Genomic DNA, 20,121 nt, shown 5'->3' with positions numbered 1-20,121 from the left:
TCTTCCACATGAATTGTGTTGTAATTAGTATTCTTAAGATTTCATAAGAAGAATACTTATGTTCTCATTGCTGACAAACATATACCACGAGCAACAACATTCTGCTGAATTTTACCATGAGGTTGCATGTAATTATGTTGCCACTGAGGTTATTCCCATATGACGTGAATGTGTGAAAAACTCCTTCAGACGTGCCCTCAAAGGGCGATCGTTCGGGCTAATTCACAAATCTTCAAACGGGGGAGCCTGGTCTTCATTCTTCACCATTTCTTTTTTTCTTCCCTCTACAGCTAATCAAGATTGTTTTTGTGACAAACAATCTCCTCCTTTTGTCTCAGTTTTCCTAAAGTGTAACAAAGAGCTGTAACGTTTTGTACATTTTGATATTAGAGGACCAAAACGGCTTACTTTCAGAAGAGTATATATAGGCTGACACATTTATTTTTTAAGTAATAGAAAAGGGGCTTGTTTTGACATTTTCCTTGTTTATTTTCTATATAGACAAATAGGAGGCATCAGGGTTTCCTGCTTTGTAGCAGATACCTCTGGGTTAGAGCAGAGCGCCAGGAAATCAACCATGACCTTAATATTCCCCAAAAATGTGCCAAAAGTAATGAAAAGGACAGTAAATCAAACCACACTTTCATCAAGGTGCCTTTGTTTGTGCTCACGCTCAACATGGCCTTATTACAGGTTATATTTTATTAACAATGTGATGTCCTTATTAAAGAAAAATCTATATTCTATAAAGCTATATCAGTAGTTCTTCCACAGCAGGTCTAAGTGTGGGAGTGCAACCTTTTTTGTGACAGTGGAATGCCACTAAATGCACAATACTAGGTCTTTCACTCGTGGTATTACTTGACTGTTTTCACACAGCACACCTTAAAAGGGGAATTTGTATAATAAGCTTCAGAACATGCTTTTATACTTGCTCGGGTTGAAGATTATGATTGTTTGAAGACACTGATTGGTAGTCTGTTTGGTGCGTTCTTCAGATGGTTCAAAACCACAAGTCAGGAACTGAGTTACTTCTGGAGTCTGGACCTGAGGCTGTTTCACCTTTGGGCAGCAATGCCACACTCACCCCTAGTGCCTAATACTGGTGTAACAATGCCATGAGTCACTGGATGGTAATAGCTGCCAGTGAAGTCCAGAACAAGTCAGGTTTTGTGACATTTAGTTGAGGGAATGCTTTGGCAAAACGACACAAATCAGATACTGAAAGGACAACTTTACCTTAAAACGTCTTCACAAAAAGGGAACAGGAATCGTGAGCATGAGATTAGCTGCTTTCTTCTCTACTTGCCTAACTATGAATCTAAAGTTGTTGTTAATGTTTAATAAAGAAATTAAGATAAATGTTTCTAAAAAGTTTTTTAGAGATCCACAAGACAACGTCATGTTATGATCATTAGTGGCTTCATTTGTTCTTTTAGCAGCTGTACAAAGAAAGGAAGCATAGTTTGTATTAACATGGCCAGTTATTTATTCCTAATTGGTGACCTCTTGCCTGAATGGATCAGTGTGTACTGTAATCCTTCTTTCTTAAAGCAAATTAAATGTTTTTGGAACGTATGTGTCAAAATTGTGGTCTTTGTGTGAAATTTGTTTGAAGGTAGATTACACAAACCTGCTTACTGATTCTATTGTTTCAATTTTTTTGCCCGCAAGTTAGGTACAGTACTGTGCAAATGTCTTGAGCTACCCCCTAATTTCTTTATATTTTGCTCCCAAGAGACCTTTCTATTATATATTTTTTCTTTAATTGTTCTTGAACAATAATTCTTCAGGCTTCCTGAGTGGCTTTTTCAAGTTTTTATTTGGATGTTGCCTGCTCTTTCCCTCAATTTGAATTCAGTCTTTGTACCCAACCATCTTCTGAGAATTTTTGTGTTTAAGCTACTTAACTCTGACCTGTGAGTCATTCAAGCATAAAAATGGAAACCAGTATGGTATCTACATATTGAACAAGAACCAATTTTCCATCGTCTTATTTGCATGTATTTTGCTCACTTTACTTCATTTGAATGTATGCAAATTGCCAAAGATCACTCAGTTTGACAGGCGTAAAATAGTATTTTTCCTCCAACAAGCTGATTCCTAAAGGACTATTAACCAGAAACTTGGCATATCTTGTCATGGTTATGGATACTTTGAGAAAACCTGGAAACGTGCAGATAAACATCTGTAAACGGTATTCTTTAAACTGGAAAGAAAATAAATAATCTAATAACTGATAAAGAATCTGGGAGTACATCTGTTTTCTTGAGAAATGGTTTCAATGTAAGGGTTTACAGCCATTAAGAGAAATGAAGGGAAAGTATTGCAAATTACAAACTGCACTGAAAATCAGTGGCAAAAGGTCTTTGTGTGTTGAATCTAAATTCAAATGACTGGTTTAAGTCATTGTCATTATTTATGGAGAAGGTCAGAAAAGAGTTACAACAGTGACCCATTTCTAAAACATTGTGGGGGCTTTCATCCACCATGTAATACCAGCTGAAAATCATCTGATTGGCAACAGCATCATTTTCAACATAATGATCCCTAACACACTTCCAATCCATTGGTCATGGACTGGCATTCGCATTTCCACAGCACTCAGATCTCAATGTTATTGAAGCAGGGATCATCTTCACAGAGAACAGAACAAAAGGCAGTTAAATTCCAAAGGATGTGTCCTTCAAGAGGCCTGGAGTTATTTCTGAAGATATTTGAATTTACAAGAAAGCTTGCTCAAGAGTTCAGGCTGCCGTGAAGAATAGAGGTGATCAACAAATACTCTTTGAAATTGTACAGACTCTATTTCAGCCTTATATTCTGGATTTCCATGTGTGTTCCCTCGTTTCATTAAATTACTGCTCCCATTTCCCGTTTTATTTTTGCACAGTACTACATAACACTACAGCTGGATGAGAAATACCTTAATTTCTGCAGATATGAAGAGAAGCTATTTTACGAAAAAATCGTATGTTGCGGTGGACCACTGTCTGTGTTTACCTCCACAATGTATATTGAGCTTGGTGTCCCACAAATTCCGCTCACATGTCAGTGGCCAGTTTCTTCAATTGAGAAAAAATGGCGCTAACTAAAGCGGTTTCAGTGTGATAAAAATTAGCGTCCTTTACAAGGTATCGTTGTTCAGCTATTACAAACTCAAGTATTCAGTCAGACTGAAGAAGAATGAGGGAGATACTAAAAAGCTGAGCTAGGGTAGTTTTGTTGACGTCAGGTAGCGTCAACAAAACTCCGGTCTACGTCATTGCGTCATTTCCGACGCAGGCGCAAAATACCATTTTCTGTCGCGTGTGCGGCCTCTCTTCCTCTACCGCCATCATGGGTCGCATGCACGCTCCCGGGTGAGCTCTCTTTTTGTCTTTTAAAGTTGGTATTTTCCTTCTGTAGACTGGTTTTGTTTGCAGGAGATAGTTTCTAAACATGTTGTGGCTGACTGGGGTCAAAAATGAAATCTGGGATTCAACCTAAAAGTGAGAAATTGACTTACATGCACACAGTCAGTCGACATCCTCCTTTAGCTAGCTTGTGGTAGCCAAGTTAGCACATTTGCGCATCGAAACGATTTTAACTCCCCGAGTTGTACATCATGTTGCATATAAATGTATAACTTGCAAAGTTTAAGTCACGCGTGTTTCTTCTTACTGATAAAGTTAATTTACTGTGAACTGATCATTTAGTTAAGATTCATGATCGGTAAGCCAGCACTAGTATGAAGCGAGCATAACCCGGCCTAACGTTTTTTCCCCTGTTGACTTGACGATAGTTTTTGCGTTGTTCTGACCAAACTGTCAAGTTCTCACTACTAACGGGATTTTGTTTCTCGCTTACAGAAAGGGCTTGTCCCAGTCAGCTCTGCCTTACAGGCGCAGTGTTCCCACTGTGAGTACACATTCATTATATTTCGCTAAAGCGAAGTGATTATTGCACATTTTTTGAACACGCGTCCTTTATTTTAATACCGTCCCCCATTTTTGTAGTGGCTGAAGCTCACATCTGATGATGTCAAAGAGCAGATCTTCAAGCTGGCCAAGAAGGGTCTGACTCCTTCCCAGATTGGTAAGTGCTAGTTTAGGTTTTCTTCCCTGCAACATGCAGATGTTGAGATTAATTACATGACATGACTATAATAATTGAAGATCACCACAGTTCAGTTCACAACTTTTGGCAGACTCAGATATTGCTGAGCAGTTTAAAAACGTTTGGCTGCACATTACTTGTGCTAGATGCCCTTCCAGATATTTGGCTGACCATGATGTTGATACCATTATGCTAAATTTCTGCAGTAATTTTTAATTCAGAATTTCTCATAATTGTAAACGTTGGGGTTGCTGTTATCATGTTCTTGTTGTTCTTTGTCCTCTGAGCTTCAGTGCAATGTAAACCAGATGTATTACACACTGTCTAGTCTTAAGTTTTTACACTGTCATTCTAAGCCATTATAATACAATAAGAAGTAGGGCTGCTCAATTAATCGAATTTTAATCACGATTACGATCTGGGCTTTCAACGATCATTAAAAATGACTGAGCCGATTATTAGCCCCTCCCTCATTTATCCGCGACACCTTAAAGGCCGGTCCGTGAAAATATTGTCGGGCATAAACCGTCCGTGGCGCAAAAAAGGTTGGAGACCGCTGATTAAGAGGACCCGAGGGAAGCTCGGAAAGCTAAGCAGGAGTTATTTGGAGAGGAGAGTGACTGCTGTTGGTTGAAAAGAGAGGTAAAAAAACTTCAGTGGTGTTGCACACTATGTTATATTATTTTTTAAAGTCATTGTTAACCCTTTAAATCCGGTCAGAGCAGCACGCTCCGTGTTGTGTAACTATTTTTAAATCCCTGTAGAACCTGAACCGTGTAAGCTAGCGCAATAATTTGTTTTGCATATGAAACCGGAGGAGTTGTACTTACATCTGATGCCATCAGCTTGTCCTCGGTCACGGTTTCCTTCCACATATAGCTTTGCAAAAATTGCATAAAAAGCGCTTGCAGGAACAAAAACATAATATTCCAGAAACACGCTTTGCCGATCCATCAGCTGTTCGTAACACTTCCCACAGTGAAATGATGCACATGCTGTTTTCTTTGCAAATTTGCATCATAGGATTGTTTTTTGTTTTTCCTGCAGTATATAAAAACTGTATCTCCAAAATAAAACTATGAAGACACTCAAAATAAATTTCCTGTTGTTGTAAACTATTTTTTGCAACTTTATTGTATTTAAAGTTTTGAGAGATAAACCTCTTAAATTTCTCCAAGTAGAAATATATGTAAACAAAACAAAAGCGATTTTCAATTTTTTTTGTAGTTTATTGCACTTTTTTGCAATTTATGTAATTACTATGGACTTAATGCATACATATTATTAAAATATGGGCTATAACAGTTGTATTGATGTATAGCAACTTGAAATGCTCCCACAAATGGCACTACAGCATGTAAAAAAAATAATATAAGCTCTGGTGGACTTGGTTCTATGGTAGGTCTTAAAGGGTTAAATAAATATCGTCAAATAATCGTGATCTCAATTTCAGTGAAAATAATCGTGATTATCATTTTTGCCATAATCGAGCAGCCCTAATAAGAAGTGTATGTTGTTTTCTCTGATATTTACAAATTAGGATAGATTGTCTGTATTGTGAGTAAAGTAAAGACGAGATGGAGCAGGTATACATTTTCCTATTGACTGATAGCTACAGGCCTCAAGGGTCCACAGAAACTCATGTCAAATCAAAACGTTTGGAAAAGTCCTACAAAGATTATTGCCAACTTATCTTACTGTGCAAACAATCATTGAATAAAATGACTTGTCATCAGTGACAAAAAAATGTGATGCCATTCAGAGAAAACTTCAACTCTTTCTCTGTTTAGGAAAATTACATTAGCCAGATGCCACTTGTGTTACATAAATCCAGGAAACACAATTTACTCACTTTGAAAATTTTTTAGTTTTGCTTTTGAATCAATATGCAGTCTTCATTTCTCTGGAATTTTTTAAATCTGTTTTAAGACTGTTTTGGCAGATTTATGCAAAACTTAATTTGTTGGCAAAATCCCATGCCTGTTTCAGTTTTATCATGTCTATAAACCTTTCTAGGTGTTATTCTGAGGGACTCCCACGGTGTTGCCCAAGTACGTTTTGTCACTGGCAACAAAATTCTGAGGATCCTCAAGTCCAAGGGTCTGGCCCCTGACCTGCCAGAGGATCTGTACCACCTCATCAAGAAGGCTGTGGCGGTCAGGAAGCACCTGGAGAGAAACAGAAAGGTACAGCAAAGCTAGGCCAATGACCTGGAACAAGATCCTATAGCATAACTTGGAAGATAAGTTTGTTTTCCATGTAAAATTAAAAATGTAATTTTGATGTTGTCATCAACAGTTTAAAGGATTTTTATTCTTTGGAATGCAAGCAATTTGAAATATAATGGGAATTGAATGCAACACGTTGTTGTTATATTTGCAGGACAAGGATGCCAAGTTCCGCCTGATTCTCATTGAGAGCAGGATCCACAGGCTGGCCCGTTACTACAAGACCAAGAGAGTACTGGCCCCCAACTGGAAGTAGTATGTATCTGTGATGCTTTGGAGATGCTTTTCTTGTTATTTGGATCGGAAAATTAAATTTTTGCATGTCGGTTACCTGTTTGTTATCAAAAAAAATTGTCACAAATGGTAGTTTTTATTACAACACTAATCGTTTAACTGTATTGTAATGTTCACTAAGTGTATACATGGAAGTGCACAATTCATTGTCATGCTCCTCATTGTTTATTAGGAGTATTGATATTTCTGTTGTGCTAGAGAAAAACTGGAGGTAAATTAGCAGAGCAGCTACTTGGTGCAGTCTCTGCCAGTCCCCTTCACACAGTGAAACTATTTGTGTACATGTGTGGTTTAGTGTGGATGGACACATTGATGTTCTAAAAAGACAACTTGGTCCTTTTTATTCAGCTGTAGTTTTGTAGGTTTGCACATGTGGCGTTTTAAGCAGGTTGTAATTTATGTGGCCAACATGAACTTAATTTTGAATATAAAGAAATAATTACAACAAAGTAAAAATCATGAGTGAGTAATAGGAAAGAGATGGTTATACTTGTTCCCCTAAAAAAATATATATGAAGATTTAATGGGTTTTTGTTTTTAAGTCAAAGGTTTTTGTTTACTAATGTTTTTTTCCCCTTTCTGTTTACAGTGAGTCCTCTACAGCTTCTGCTCTGGTGGCATAAATTCTACACTTTTGGATTAATAAAACCGTTTAAATTGGGAGTTGTTTGTTTGTCTTTTTGTGTGTATGTTAAGATTTAGAGATGCACTTGAAATACAGGCCAAACACCGAATACAAAAAAGAATACATTTAAATGGACCGGTACTTTTACAGTGCTTTTCTACTCTGAGCGCTCAAAGCGCTTTACACAACTTGCCTCATTCACACGAGCAATGTTTTGTTTTTTTTTAATGCTCTTTCTACATAAGTGCTTTGTAACACACACACGCATTCATACTCCAGTTGATTCATGGAAGAGCAACTTGGGGTTAGACTCTTGCCCACTGATATTTAGCACACAGACTGGTCTAGCCACCAACCTTCCGAATAGTAGGTGACCTGCTCTACCACCTAGGGGAAAACAAATGCAGCAATACATGCCCATTGAGAGCAGGGCCCTATACTACAGGGAAAGTTCAACATACCCAGGGCACTTTTCATCATCACTTACCAACATCAGGATAAAAGGTCACATAAAGCTGGTTATCAGCTCACTAACTTAAACCAAAGGTTAATATTCTAATTTTCTGTAAATGTAATGTTTTTCCCCACAGTGGCTGCTTCTGTTTATTTAATGTAATATAAAGTGGAGTAGCTTTTCTTTAAGCAAAGGCCAAATTCCACCCTGGATCAGACTGATTTTAGAGAAGTTATTTGGGTCTTTGCACATTTTACTAACCAGTATGTCCTAATTTGATTGTGGGGAATTTAAACTGAAGAAAGGAACACCGTAAGCACTATTTTTATTAGACTTTTATAAGTTCAGATGGCCACAAATTTTGAGACCTACCTGAAACACTGCCGACGTGCTCATGTTTGTGTTTGGGAAGGTAGGATCCCTTCAGGGTTGTCACAAAAAAATCAATATTCGGAAGGTAATCGTTACTAAGAAAATTACTTTTGAATTAGATACTCATTCGCAATACTATCTATACCAACAGTGCTGTTTTTGGGTCCTCTTTGAGATCATAGGTACTTCACAGGGTACCATTGAAAACAGGCCGGCATACAGCTCCTTCTAACTAGCAGCTGAATACACGAAGAGTAGTTTGCATTCACAGCATTTTATGAGGAATTTCAGGATCTCTTTTTAAAGCTTGTCTTTAAACAAAAATGAAGTACTAAATAATCGAAGATGTAACTATATAATTTTAACTATTAAAATTTACCCAGCGGTTAGAGCAAAACAGTTGAAGTATTGAGGTTTCATTCTATTTGTAGCATCAGTGTGCAAAGCGGGATATGTGGAAGATACTAAAAGACTTGATTCTAGAAGTGACATTGAATTTCCTCAGGCCATGTGTCAAAGGCCTTTGCATGTATTTTTTAAGAATTACAAACAACATTTAGTTCATATTGGTTTATTCATCGTGACATAAGACAGTAAGTTGTATTTAAATTGTCTGTGTTAACGTGATGTAGCAAAGACTGATGAAGCTATGCAATGGTAAGATGTCCGCCCATTGATCCCTCCATAATCCACATTGCTGCTCCTCTTATAACAGTGAAACTTGAACACAGTGATTACTTACTGGGCCTACACCCAAGTTGTGCCCAAGTTCAAAATCATATAGGGTTTTTTCAGGGTTGGGGGGTTCCCCTTATAGCAGGGGCTCCCAAAGTGTGAGGTGCAAATCTGCAGTTTGAAATTACAAGTATGTACAATTTCATATTTATATACATTCATTGATTTATATAAAAGTGAATTAAAACTGTTAATAGGAGGATGTTACTTTAAGTTAAATTTACTTTTGTGTCCCATTGGCTAGTGGGTCACACATTGCTCTTATCACTGAGCATATGATTGGGTTGCTTTAACAATTTATAACCAACAGCCTATGATGTTGATGTTTTTCTAATTAAATTCTCAAGGAAATTCATCACTTTATCTTGTATTTTGATCAGAGTGAAGATTTAAGATTCGGTGGGCCTCAGGGTTTTTTTGTTTTTTTATTTTTTTCAAGTGGACTGCAGTATTCTTTGGCAATGGCTGCTCTGAAGTATTGGCCATCCCAACAAGCAGACGATTCCCTATGACCAAGCACTTAGTGGGGCAATACTTGGGAGGAAAACCTCCCTTTTAACAGGAAGAAACCTCCGGTTTTGAAATATTAAGCTGTTGTAATCAGAATTAAATAAGTATTTGGTTTTACAGATTTAGTGTGTATAATTTAACCAAATTTGATCAAAATGGATAGGTAAGCAGAAGGAGTAGTAATTTTGCTGCTGAATTAACCTACCCAACCCCATTTGTGGTTTCAAACTGAATGTCGATCACTGGTCTGACTCAAAGAAAGGATGGAGAACCTCCACCGATGCATTTGTTGACATCTAAGCATAACATCAGTTTAATTAGGCTCAGCCAGTAATAAATGCTGGGTTTTTGTGGTATTATCCTGTCTCATATTCAAAGTGTTCATCTGTTTGAAATTAGCGCTGCAGCTTTCTTCTATAAAATAATTATTAGGGGAGACCGGGGATAGTTGTAACGTGGGTCAGTTGTAACACTTCCAATTTCTCCAATCAGGGCTAAGTTTCAAATGATGTGACTCATCCTGTGCATGCCCAACTCAGTTCTGCTATCACATGTGAAAAATCAGCATATTTTGTCAAACACAGACAATTTAACACGAAAAAAAGTAATTTATATGCCAAAAAGTAAGTTTTTCTACTTTATTTCAATTTGTAATAGCATTATCTGCTTTGCAGTTAAACTCATCAAACTTAAGGTAGTGGATTCAAAATGTAATGCAAAGTATTTACATGTCTCTGCTATTAAATAGTGCAGCTATTTTCTCTGCAGCACAATTACCCATTGCATGGTATGGTCTCAAACACGAAGAGTGAAATGTTACAATTAACCCCATAGTCTGGGTTAGTTGTAACATATCCTGGGGTGAAATGTAACACAATGAAATAAGGGTACTAACAAAACATTAACATGTAATCTTTGTTTATTCAACACATGAATGCACTTAGAGCCATTTATGTAGCTGTGTGTGTGTGTGACAGAATGCAGAAATCTAGCTTTTGAACATATTCCAACCCCCCAAAAAAGACAAATTATGGAAATTTCTGCAACTGAATATTTCATTCATTTTGGTTGGTCTTCCTTGAGTTTGGCCTCATTGGCTCAGTGGGCATTATAACCTACAACTCTTGCACCAATTTTGAACATAACAATGAAGCTGAAAAAATGTAGTTGTTCACCAGCATGGCAATTCCATTACTTTTTATCATGGCTTACCTTGGTGTGGTTTGCAAAGTGCTTCAGAAAGATGAGGAAATCTGTTTCTTGCACCCATCCTGACTTATTTCCACTTCCTACTGGTCCATCTCTGACACAGTGGTTCAAGTCTGGGCTCTGGCTGGTTAACGGGCGATCGTGGCTCAAGAGTTGGGAGTTCGCCTTGTAATCGGAAGGTTGCCGGTTCGAGCCCCAGCTTGGACAGCCTCGGTCGTTGTGTCCTTGGGCAAGACACTTCACCCGTTGCCTACTGGTGGTGGTCAGAGGGCCTGGTGGCGCCAGTGTCCGGCAGCCTCGCCTCTGTCAGTGCGCCCCAGGGTGGCTGTGGCTACAATGTAGCTTACCATCACCAGTGTGTGAATGTGTGCGTGAATGGGTGGATGACTGGATATGTAAAGCGCTTTGGGGTCCTTAGGGACTAGAAAAGCGCTATATAAATACAGGCCATTTACCATTAACTGCATATACAAATGCGACCAGTGAACCTCTCTCTGCTGATGTCGTTGCCCCAACTTGTTTAATATAAGTTAAAGTAATAGTGTGGCAACTTGTAACATTTGCATTGTTACAACTAACCCAGACTGTTGCTGTTACAACTGACCCAGACTCCTATAGCCATGAACTAGCTAACATTACAGCCAACGGCTAAAACATTAGCACTAAAGACCCACACAGAATATATCCCCATAGACATACAAATAACATAATTTAAAAGAGCTTCAATTTACAGACAGAAATGTCAAAAATGTTACAACTATCCCCGGTCTCCCCTACATGTAGTGTTTCATGTCCACTTTAAAACATGCTGTGAATAAAAGGATCAATCAGCGTGCGCTGCTTATTATAAACCTAACCTGCTCCCAACAGTTTTTATTTTTTATTTTCTCAGCTGCAAACTCTGTGCTGAATAAGGGTTTGAGAGTAAAGATGATATATAAAAAACATAATTCAAACATAGGTTTAGTTTACATACACAATTTTATATGAAGTCAACAAGTACAGTGTAGGTGTTTTTCTTTTTAAATTAAATTAAATTACTGGAATATCGCTTGCTGCCAAGAGAAAGAAGAAATTGAGAACTAAATTTGTCTAAACATCTATATGTATATATGAAGCTCATCTGGGGAACTGTCTACTGTTACATATAATTTGCAGTGTCTAAATGTTCACAGATTAATTCCAAAGTTAACTCTTCTTCCATTTCAAAGGAGACAAAAATGTGGGATAAATGACATAGAAAGTACACTTTAGCAAAAATACATTGATTGAGTACATTGCCATTTATGCACTGATCTCCCTGCTTTGATATCTGCATTACATTATGCCAAACAATAGGCTTTTGTTTATGTACATGGGTTTGAAAAAGAAATTATTCAACCAAGAAAGTGTCACAAAAGGAAAGTTAAACTGCATTCGATGAATGACGTTCCCTCCTTCTCTCCCTACAGAGGTCCAAGGGATCTTCTAGGAATGATGATGCTATTTTCTGGAGTATTGATTGGTCAGTAGGCAGTGGATGTAAACACAAAACATAAAGAGCTAGCGCACTCCAGTGTTGTCTGTTTATAACAGCGTGACAACTCTTTTGAGCACAACTGCTACTCATCAGATGTTTCTACTCTAAAACATAATTTGCGCCTAATGTTTCAATATTAATTCCAAAGTTAACTCTTTTTCCACTTCCCTGGGACAAAAGGTGGAATAAGTGAGAGTAAAATCTAACAAAAATACATTTCTTCTCTGCATCACTTTATGCTAACCAATAGGCTTTTGTTTTTATACATAGGTTTGTATAGGAAAACAACCAAAAAACGTGTCACGCAAGGAAAGTGAAAGTCCATTCATGAATGAAATGCTGCAATCTCTATACATTTTGTTTTTATCTCTGGGAAACTCTACAAGTTTTCGTTATTATCTAAATTCACTTTTAAACCCGGGTTTTCCAGGAAGCTGAGGAAATTACGGGCACTTTCTATGCGTCACACGTTACGTTACCTGTGGGAGGAGTTAGCAGACGAGTAGGGATCTAAGCGAATACAGTTACTCTGTCCAATCACGGTGCAGCGTGACGTCAGTATGTTTATATTAACGGGAGTGTTGCAACCTCGCGACATTCAACTCCTGCTACTACAACGACGAAAATACAGCTGAAGAACATGGAGAAAATACATGAGAACATTTGACGAAGGACACCAAAAAATGGCACAGTCTTGCCGAAAAATGAAGCGACAAAACATCGACGCATATCTGTCACCGACGAATACGCGAAATCTCTTGGTTTTCGACGAGGAATACCAGAATACGTGAGGAGTTGTGTTCAACACAGTCGCCGAAACTCGAGAAGAAAGACGTGAAAATGGCTACGGTTGTTGGTTCCCAGACTAGCTCTGAGCGGACGGCGATGGAAAGGTTTGGCAGCGGAGGAATGGCTATTCTGCCGTGGACTAAACAGATGCTCACCGTGCTGTGGGAACAGCTTCGGTTGCTGGTTCAAGTCATTTACTACACTTTCCTGTCAGGTAAGAGTGAGACGAAATCAAAAGTTTTTTCCTTGCGTCTTACGCCCACTTTATAGCTGCTAAGGTTAACCTTTGGTGTGTTTACTGATGTTGGAAATTATAAGACCACTGTGTAGGTGTAAGATATGTTTAGTTTTTTTAATATAGTAACTCATTAAACGACATACCTTTTAGCAAACTTAATATTCTATGGGGCTGACACTATGCTGTGTTTTACTGTCTGAATAGTTCCTCGATTTTTTATTTTTTGTAGATGGTGTTTCTTTTCCAACTTCCGCAATGTTTACGTGCGTTTTCAGCATTTGAACATTGTTTAGACATCACAGTAACACTTCCTGTAAAACACTTGAAGTACAACACACGGACTTGTATGTTACACTCAGTAAACCTTCTTTGAAATAATACATAAAACTGCAGTACAAACACAAACCTTGTCTTGGCCTCATAGCATGAATGGAATAATTATTTCTTCAGAAAATTTAACTTGATTACATTTTATTGTACTTAAAAGCTTTTTTTGTTTTCTTCTTCCAGTTTTCCAAATGTTCAGGTTTGAGGTTCACGTGAGAATCACAGATGAGACTGGTCAGCATATCCAGCACATGACCACAGCCACAAACCCAACAGAATCATTCCTCTTCACCTCTTTGTTTGAGGGAGACAACATGGTTGGTGGTTCAAATCCCCTCTCCAACTTCTGTGCAGACGTTGGTGACCCGTTTGCTGGGAAATCCACTGCTGAGGCCTTGCTGTCCAGTCTCCGTGCTGACGACCTGTGTTGCGGGCTTGTGGATGAGTTTGTGTCCAGAACAGCTGGCAACGAAGAGGGCATCTTTCTGGGACACCAATCTGGCTGGAAAATGGGCTTCCCTGGCGACTGGAACTTCTTTGTGTCGAGCGGCGAGGACTCGGGTTCAAACGACACCTGCCAAAAAAATAGTGAGGAAGACCTCAAATGGGATATTTCCAAGGAAAAAGCTTTCAAGCAGGACACATCAGAAGAAGATAGAAACTCTCACTGGAGCAGTGAGGAAGACCAGAACACAGTAGAATTTGAGAGTGACGAAAGTAAAGCACTTTGGGAATCTCTGTCAAAATCCAGTGATCCTTACAACCCTTTCTTTTTCTCCGCCTGCATTTCAACTAACACAGATATGGGCAAAAGAAAAAGTGAAGTAAAAGACTGTAGCGACACCGACCTCATGTCCGTAAGCAAGGCCAGTGAGGAAATGATGGGGTCTCAGGGCCTAAAGACCTGGGTCTGTCGCTCCGACAGCGAGAGCAGTTGGAGCAGTTGGGCCAGTTCGGATGGTTCGAGCCCTGACATCGACAAGGAGGAAAGTGAGAGGCTGTGGGACTTCTTCAGCAGTCCTGAAGACCCTTACAATCCCATGTGTTTCACTGCATGCACAATCAGCAGCACAGCTCCCCAAGCCACCATGTTATCTAATTGCGAAACCCCAAAATCTGACACAGACACAGAGGAGAAGGAGAGCACCATCCCCCCTTCATCCGAAGAGGATGAAGAATCACTGTGGAAATCTCTCTGCCTAAAGGATGACCCTTACCACCCTTTGAACTTCCAGGCACCCCTTCAGAGCTCTCCAAAACGAACACTCCTGCAAGACGATGATTCAGATATTCTTAATGTTCACCACACACCAAATTCATCCACAAAAGCAAAGAAATGGGCAAAAGCACCCCAGAAGCCTGTGTTGCCAGAGAGACAGACAAAGCATCACTCCCATCCAGAGACTATACTAGTGCCCTGGAAAAGATCTGGACAAACACCCACACCAACTTCAGAGATGAAAGAAAGCAAGGCTGACACCACCCAGAAGAAGGTAATTGTCTGATAATTTCTTTTTATTCTTTCACTTTTTCCACATGGAGATGTTAAAGGAACCCAAATACAAAAGTTTTGGTGTATTTATTATTGTTTTTTAGCTGTGGGCTAAATATATTAAACTGAATGAGTGTGTAAACATATTGTCAGAAATCACACTCAGTTCATTGACCCAAACCAGGGGTAGGCAACTCAAGGCCTCGAGTGCCAGTGTCCTGTAGGTTTTAGATATCACCCTGTGTCAACGCACCTGAATCAAATGATTAGTTCATTCCCAGGCCTCTGGAGAACTTCAAGACATGTTGATTTGGTCATTTAGCCATTTGAATCAGCTGTGTTGGATCGAGGACGCATCTAAAACCTGCAGGACACCTGCACTCGAGGTCTGGAGTTGCCCATCCCTGACCCAGACAAATATAGAAGAGGAGGTGATCTCATATTTAAAGTTAGAATGTTAATATCATGAAGAGGAGGGCCTACTGCTGACTCATGTACTGCGTGTGTGTGAAACAGAGATAGAGATAAAGATAACTGTTTATTCCTTCCTCCAGACTGAGTGTCTTAAGCTGAGTTGTTTGTTTTCGCTTAGCAACACTGGTCGTCATGACTAAGCCAGTCATGTGACACCAGCGAGTCAGGAGAGACTGACTTCCATGTGTATCGAGTTGCAGCAGTATTGCAAAGTTAGCACAAAGGTCTTATGATTGGACAAAGTCACGTCATATTAGAAAAATCAGTACTTGGAGTTGGAAAGAGTTGACTCAAATGTAGCTTTTAGATATTTAGAGTTTATGATCCCTAAATACAAGCACTTAAACGTCATATGACTTCCAGTATTGTTCAATAAACTATAATATAATTCTTCTGAATTTCAGGTTCGATTTTCTCCTGTTGTCAAACTCCATGTCCTGCGGACCTGGCCGTTTGCGCGGCAGGCGTCTCGTAAAGGACACTGGGAAGAGATGGCACGAGACCGTGACCGCTTCCGGAGGCGAATTGATAAATTGGAGCAGGTCATTGGCCACTGTTTCACCCAGACCCACAGAGAGAACATGCGGGCCTACCTGGACAGTGCCTTGAAAAAAACAAAAGGGTCCTGAACACTGACTGTTTCATTTCCTTTTAGGATGAGAACTTGTGATTGGTTGCAATGCAACAGTGATTTTTGATTTAGGCCAATTAGAATTTTGATGTTAGGCCAACGTAAAATGTTTGGTGTCGAGTTGAACAACTTTGTACCTCAGAAGGTTTTATACATTGTGTAACTGTTGCACTGACTGACACTTTCTCATTTTAAGCTCCGCGTTACTGTGTGGAATGTTGTTTTTGTATGCCTTATATAATGACCTAGTAATGTAACTTATTGGTGAAGTTTGCCATTTATTTTTTACCTTTGTTTTCAGCAGTTTTTATGTGTGAAGAAACCACAGTCGTGACTCTAGAAAAAAGTAGAAAAGGATATCACAAAAAAAGCAGAGCTTTATATTGCAAAGTGTTTTGAGAAGTTTTGTTAAGCATGATGGATACGCGTCAGGTTCTGGTGCAATTCTTGTCTTACTGTCTTACAACTTTAGGATTTGATATTTAAGTCTTTGTCTTGTATTTTCTTATATTCCTGCACATAAATGGCAGCTTTTTAGTGCTGATTGTGAAGATGGGCGTTTATCTGATTGTATTTGCTGCATAACACTTTGTCCTCTGTGACTCACTCAGCTTGTCACAATAACATTGTGTGGCCAGACTGTCCCGAGCAAATTGATCATTAGGTGCTCTGAATCAATAAAATTTGTTACATTGTAACTTTTTTTCTGTTTGGCTTGTTTCACAACCTGACAAATGATTGGACAAAAAAAGAAATGAGTTCATACGTATGAGAAATTGGTGAAGTAAAGGTGGCCCTGAGGTCCCAGAAATTTGCAAACAACACAATGCTGAAAAATAAGTAAATCACTGGAAAAGTGATGAGATTCAAAGCGTGAATGGCACAAACATGGTGTGGGGTTGTGTAAATGTGCAGAGAAAGACAAGTTTCTCTACATTCTGAAAAGAAAGTGTGGATATCAGCACCTCCAGCCTGACTCTGACCAAACAAACTGGTTTAACCTTTTGACCCCATCTGGACACACCCAAGTGTGGTCATCCAGGGTGTGAAATTTCCAACAAAGCATGTGCCTTTGTGGACTTCAACCACTGAAGAGATAAAGGTAAGTGCATTTCTGATAAGGTGATTTACAGGTCAAAAGGGTTGCTTGGTAACTGGAGGTCTGCAAGACAATTTTATTGTATACAAAGTGCTGACTTTGGCCTGCTCCCTATCTGAATATGAATATGAATATATATATATATATATATATATATATATATATATATATATATATATTTTTTTTTTTTTTTTTTACTTCTCATGTGTTTTCCCTTACATGTTACCACACACATGCACACAGGAGCTAATAATTTCCCACTGGGACGTGAGTCTCCGTGCAGAGTGGCTGCCGTAAGGCTGTCGTAAGACGAGGGTTAAAAACACAAAGTATGATGAAATGACTTTCCTGAGGGATGAAATCAATTAGCAGGTCTCCCCACCCCGTCCCCTCCCACATGTGCACACACCATGGTGCAAAGGTGAGCAATCACTGACATTGTTGCTGTGTCAACGCAGCGGTAAGCCTACTGCTGATCTCCCACCACCTCCTCCCCTTGCAGCATGTTGTGTATGTTATTCACCATCTGCTTCAGTCTTGCACCCACCCTTGAGTGGAGTTCATTATACTTTAATATCACTAACTTGGGTTATTTCATACATTTAACCGCACCAAAAATAGTTCAAGCCAGAACTTAATTTTAACTCAGTCTAAAAATCTGAAAAGAGTATGAAATCAATTTATCAGAAATTCAAACAACCCAGACAGACACACAGAGCTTTTATGGGAACAAGAACTCTGTACTGCTTGTGACGGCCTTTCATCTAAATATGATCTGCTATTAAATTTATTCTTTTAGCCCTAAAAACATGTGAAAGTCTTTCACACGATGTGCTCAGACCGTCCTTGCGTGTATGTTCTTTACAGACATCAAAACATGCTTGTTATTCAGAGTGCAAGGCTGTGGAATGAATTTTGTTAAGAGAGTACATTTTCTGGATGCTTTGCTTTTGTTCTCAGAGGCTGGCCTGATAACGTCGTCTGTAAGCTGGAAAACAAATTTTCACATCTATGGGGTTTTCTCTTTTTTTTTGGTGTTTGCATACAGGGTGGTGAAGGTGGGGGAGGTACATCTGTCCCTCTAATTTCCTTTAGCCTGCCTGTCTGATTTTACAGTCAGACATGACTTGACTGGCTTAACACTGAATAACCAACCAAGGATTCTATGTCCTGCTCAAGGGCACTACAAGAAGACAGACAGTGATGAGGGCCAAATGAAGCTCATCACTTCACCATTCCGGGAATATAGTAGCTTCTCCTTCGTTGATCCCTTCCTTCCTTCCCATTTTCTTCTATAACCCACTCCCCTCTCTTTGTATCTCTGTCTCCATCTTTCTCCTCCTCATCTGCTCCCAGTACCATTAGCTCAGTGGCCTAGGCGACCCCGTCTCCAGGCAACCGGCAGGAGTGGCGAGGCGCTGAAAGGATTGCAGGTGATTGCAGCAGTGGTGGAAGCAGAAGCAACAGCAGAGGCAGTGGGCTTTCAGTCAAACACACACACACACACACACACACACACACACACACACACACACACACACACACACACACACACACACACACACACACACACACACACACACACACACAAACATTCGGTTGCCCCCTCTTACTCGCCTGCCAGAGAAGTGTATCTCCTGGGTCACAATTAGCTGATGATGCAACCTACCAGCAGCTATTGTGTCTGACACCACCTCATACAGACAGAGTGCATGAAATACAAAACGCAACAAGTCTGTTTGTCCTGCCCATTACATGGATTACGCGATCCAGGCTGTCTGTGTAATAAGATGAGGTGTTTGGTTCATCTATACTCTCTCTTTGAGACACATGTTCCCTTTTAAACTTGCTGTTTGTGATTCAAATTATTTCACAACCCTTTTGTTCAATATTGAAATTGAATGCGCCAGGGAGAATACTCTGTCTCACTCACCGATCAACAAAATCAACTAAAAGGTCCTTTCTGGGCCCTTCAACTGGCTCCAGAGAGAGCAACATAAGGAGTGGTTCACCACCAATTTAAGTGCATGGATGAAAACAGTAATAGAAGAAATGCTTACTGTTATTATCTTTCTCCCTATTATTTTCTCCCTAAGATCCACCTCCTTAAGTAAGTGTGAAGTATTGCATAGTCAGACATGAAGCTATGTGGTAAACAGTGATCCATGGCAGTATATAGCCCGTTTATGTGGATTAGTGCGTCTGAACAACACCCAGACGATACAGACAGATGGTTCAAGCTGGAGCTGAATTTAGATGTCGTGTTTAAATTTAACCACTAGGGGACATTGCCTTCTTCAACCGTCTTCTGGTACGTGACATAGCACACATAGACATCATGGTTACTAATTGATGACTGCAAGAAACGGCTACAAGATGTGCTGCAGACCCCTGTCACGTTTTTTAAGAGTCACGTGAATGCATCAGTTATTCATGTTATTCACATTCAAGGGTTCGCCGTTTAAAACCGACAACAGCATATTTATAACGTGACTTCTTGTTTTGTTTTTTTATTAGCTTCCAGCCTTCTCTGAAACATTAATCTGTAACTCAAAATAGTCTCTTTCCTGGAATGGCATGTATATTTGGTGCTTACTTCCGCAACTAGATGACCATATCTGGACATCCAGTATGGTCATTAGTCATCTCTTTGAGACACAAGGCTATGTGGACACAAAGAAATGATGTAGGTCTGCTGCCCTCATGTGGTGAAGCTGGTAACATCACGGCAAAAGGGTTTTCTTGTTGATGTTGTTGTTGTTGTTTTTTCTATGACTTGCTGTTGATTTAACTCAAAAGAGAACCCAGTTTTAGGCCAATGTTAGGCCTGAGTCTAAAATTAGATTAAGGTATCTGCAGAGTTTTAATTTGTTTGGACCTGCATACAAAAGGGAACAGCTGTTTGTGCAAGGCAAATAAACAGAAAGGCATGCACATTTCACAACTTTTAAGGAACTAGACTCTGGCTTAATTTTTAACAGGAAATGAATGGGGCGAGAGAGAGAGAGAGAGAGAGAGAGAGAGAGA

The 20,121-nt window shown here is 39.4% G+C and overlaps 2 protein-coding genes across 2 annotated transcripts; both read left to right on the top strand.

The window, feature by feature from the left end:
• Positions 1–3,255: 3,255 nt before the first annotated feature.
• Positions 3,256–7,283, top strand: rps13 (ribosomal protein S13). Its single transcript, XM_080874430.1, has 6 exons — positions 3,256–3,362; positions 3,852–3,900; positions 3,999–4,077; positions 6,115–6,284; positions 6,481–6,581; positions 7,210–7,283. The coding sequence occupies exons 1-6, from the start codon at positions 3,340–3,342 to the stop codon at positions 7,241–7,243; spliced, it is 456 nt and encodes a 151-aa protein (XP_080730556.1). The 5' UTR covers positions 3,256–3,339; the 3' UTR covers positions 7,244–7,283.
• Positions 7,284–12,242: 4,959 nt separating this feature from the next.
• On the top strand, positions 12,243–16,684 carry LOC308391727 (uncharacterized protein). The gene is made up of 3 exons (XM_080874429.1): positions 12,243–13,047; positions 13,582–14,891; positions 15,769–16,684. The coding sequence occupies exons 1-3, from the start codon at positions 12,885–12,887 to the stop codon at positions 15,991–15,993; spliced, it is 1,698 nt and encodes a 565-aa protein (XP_080730555.1). The 5' UTR covers positions 12,243–12,884; the 3' UTR covers positions 15,994–16,684.
• Positions 16,685–20,121: the final 3,437 nt, after the last annotated feature.

Source organism: Rhamphochromis sp. 'chilingali' (assembly GCF_963969265.1).
Source record: "Rhamphochromis sp. 'chilingali' genome assembly, chromosome: 2".
Taxonomy (NCBI): domain Eukaryota; kingdom Metazoa; phylum Chordata; class Actinopteri; order Cichliformes; family Cichlidae; genus Rhamphochromis; species Rhamphochromis sp. 'chilingali'.
This window is presented reverse-complemented; position numbering and strand designations above follow the sequence as displayed.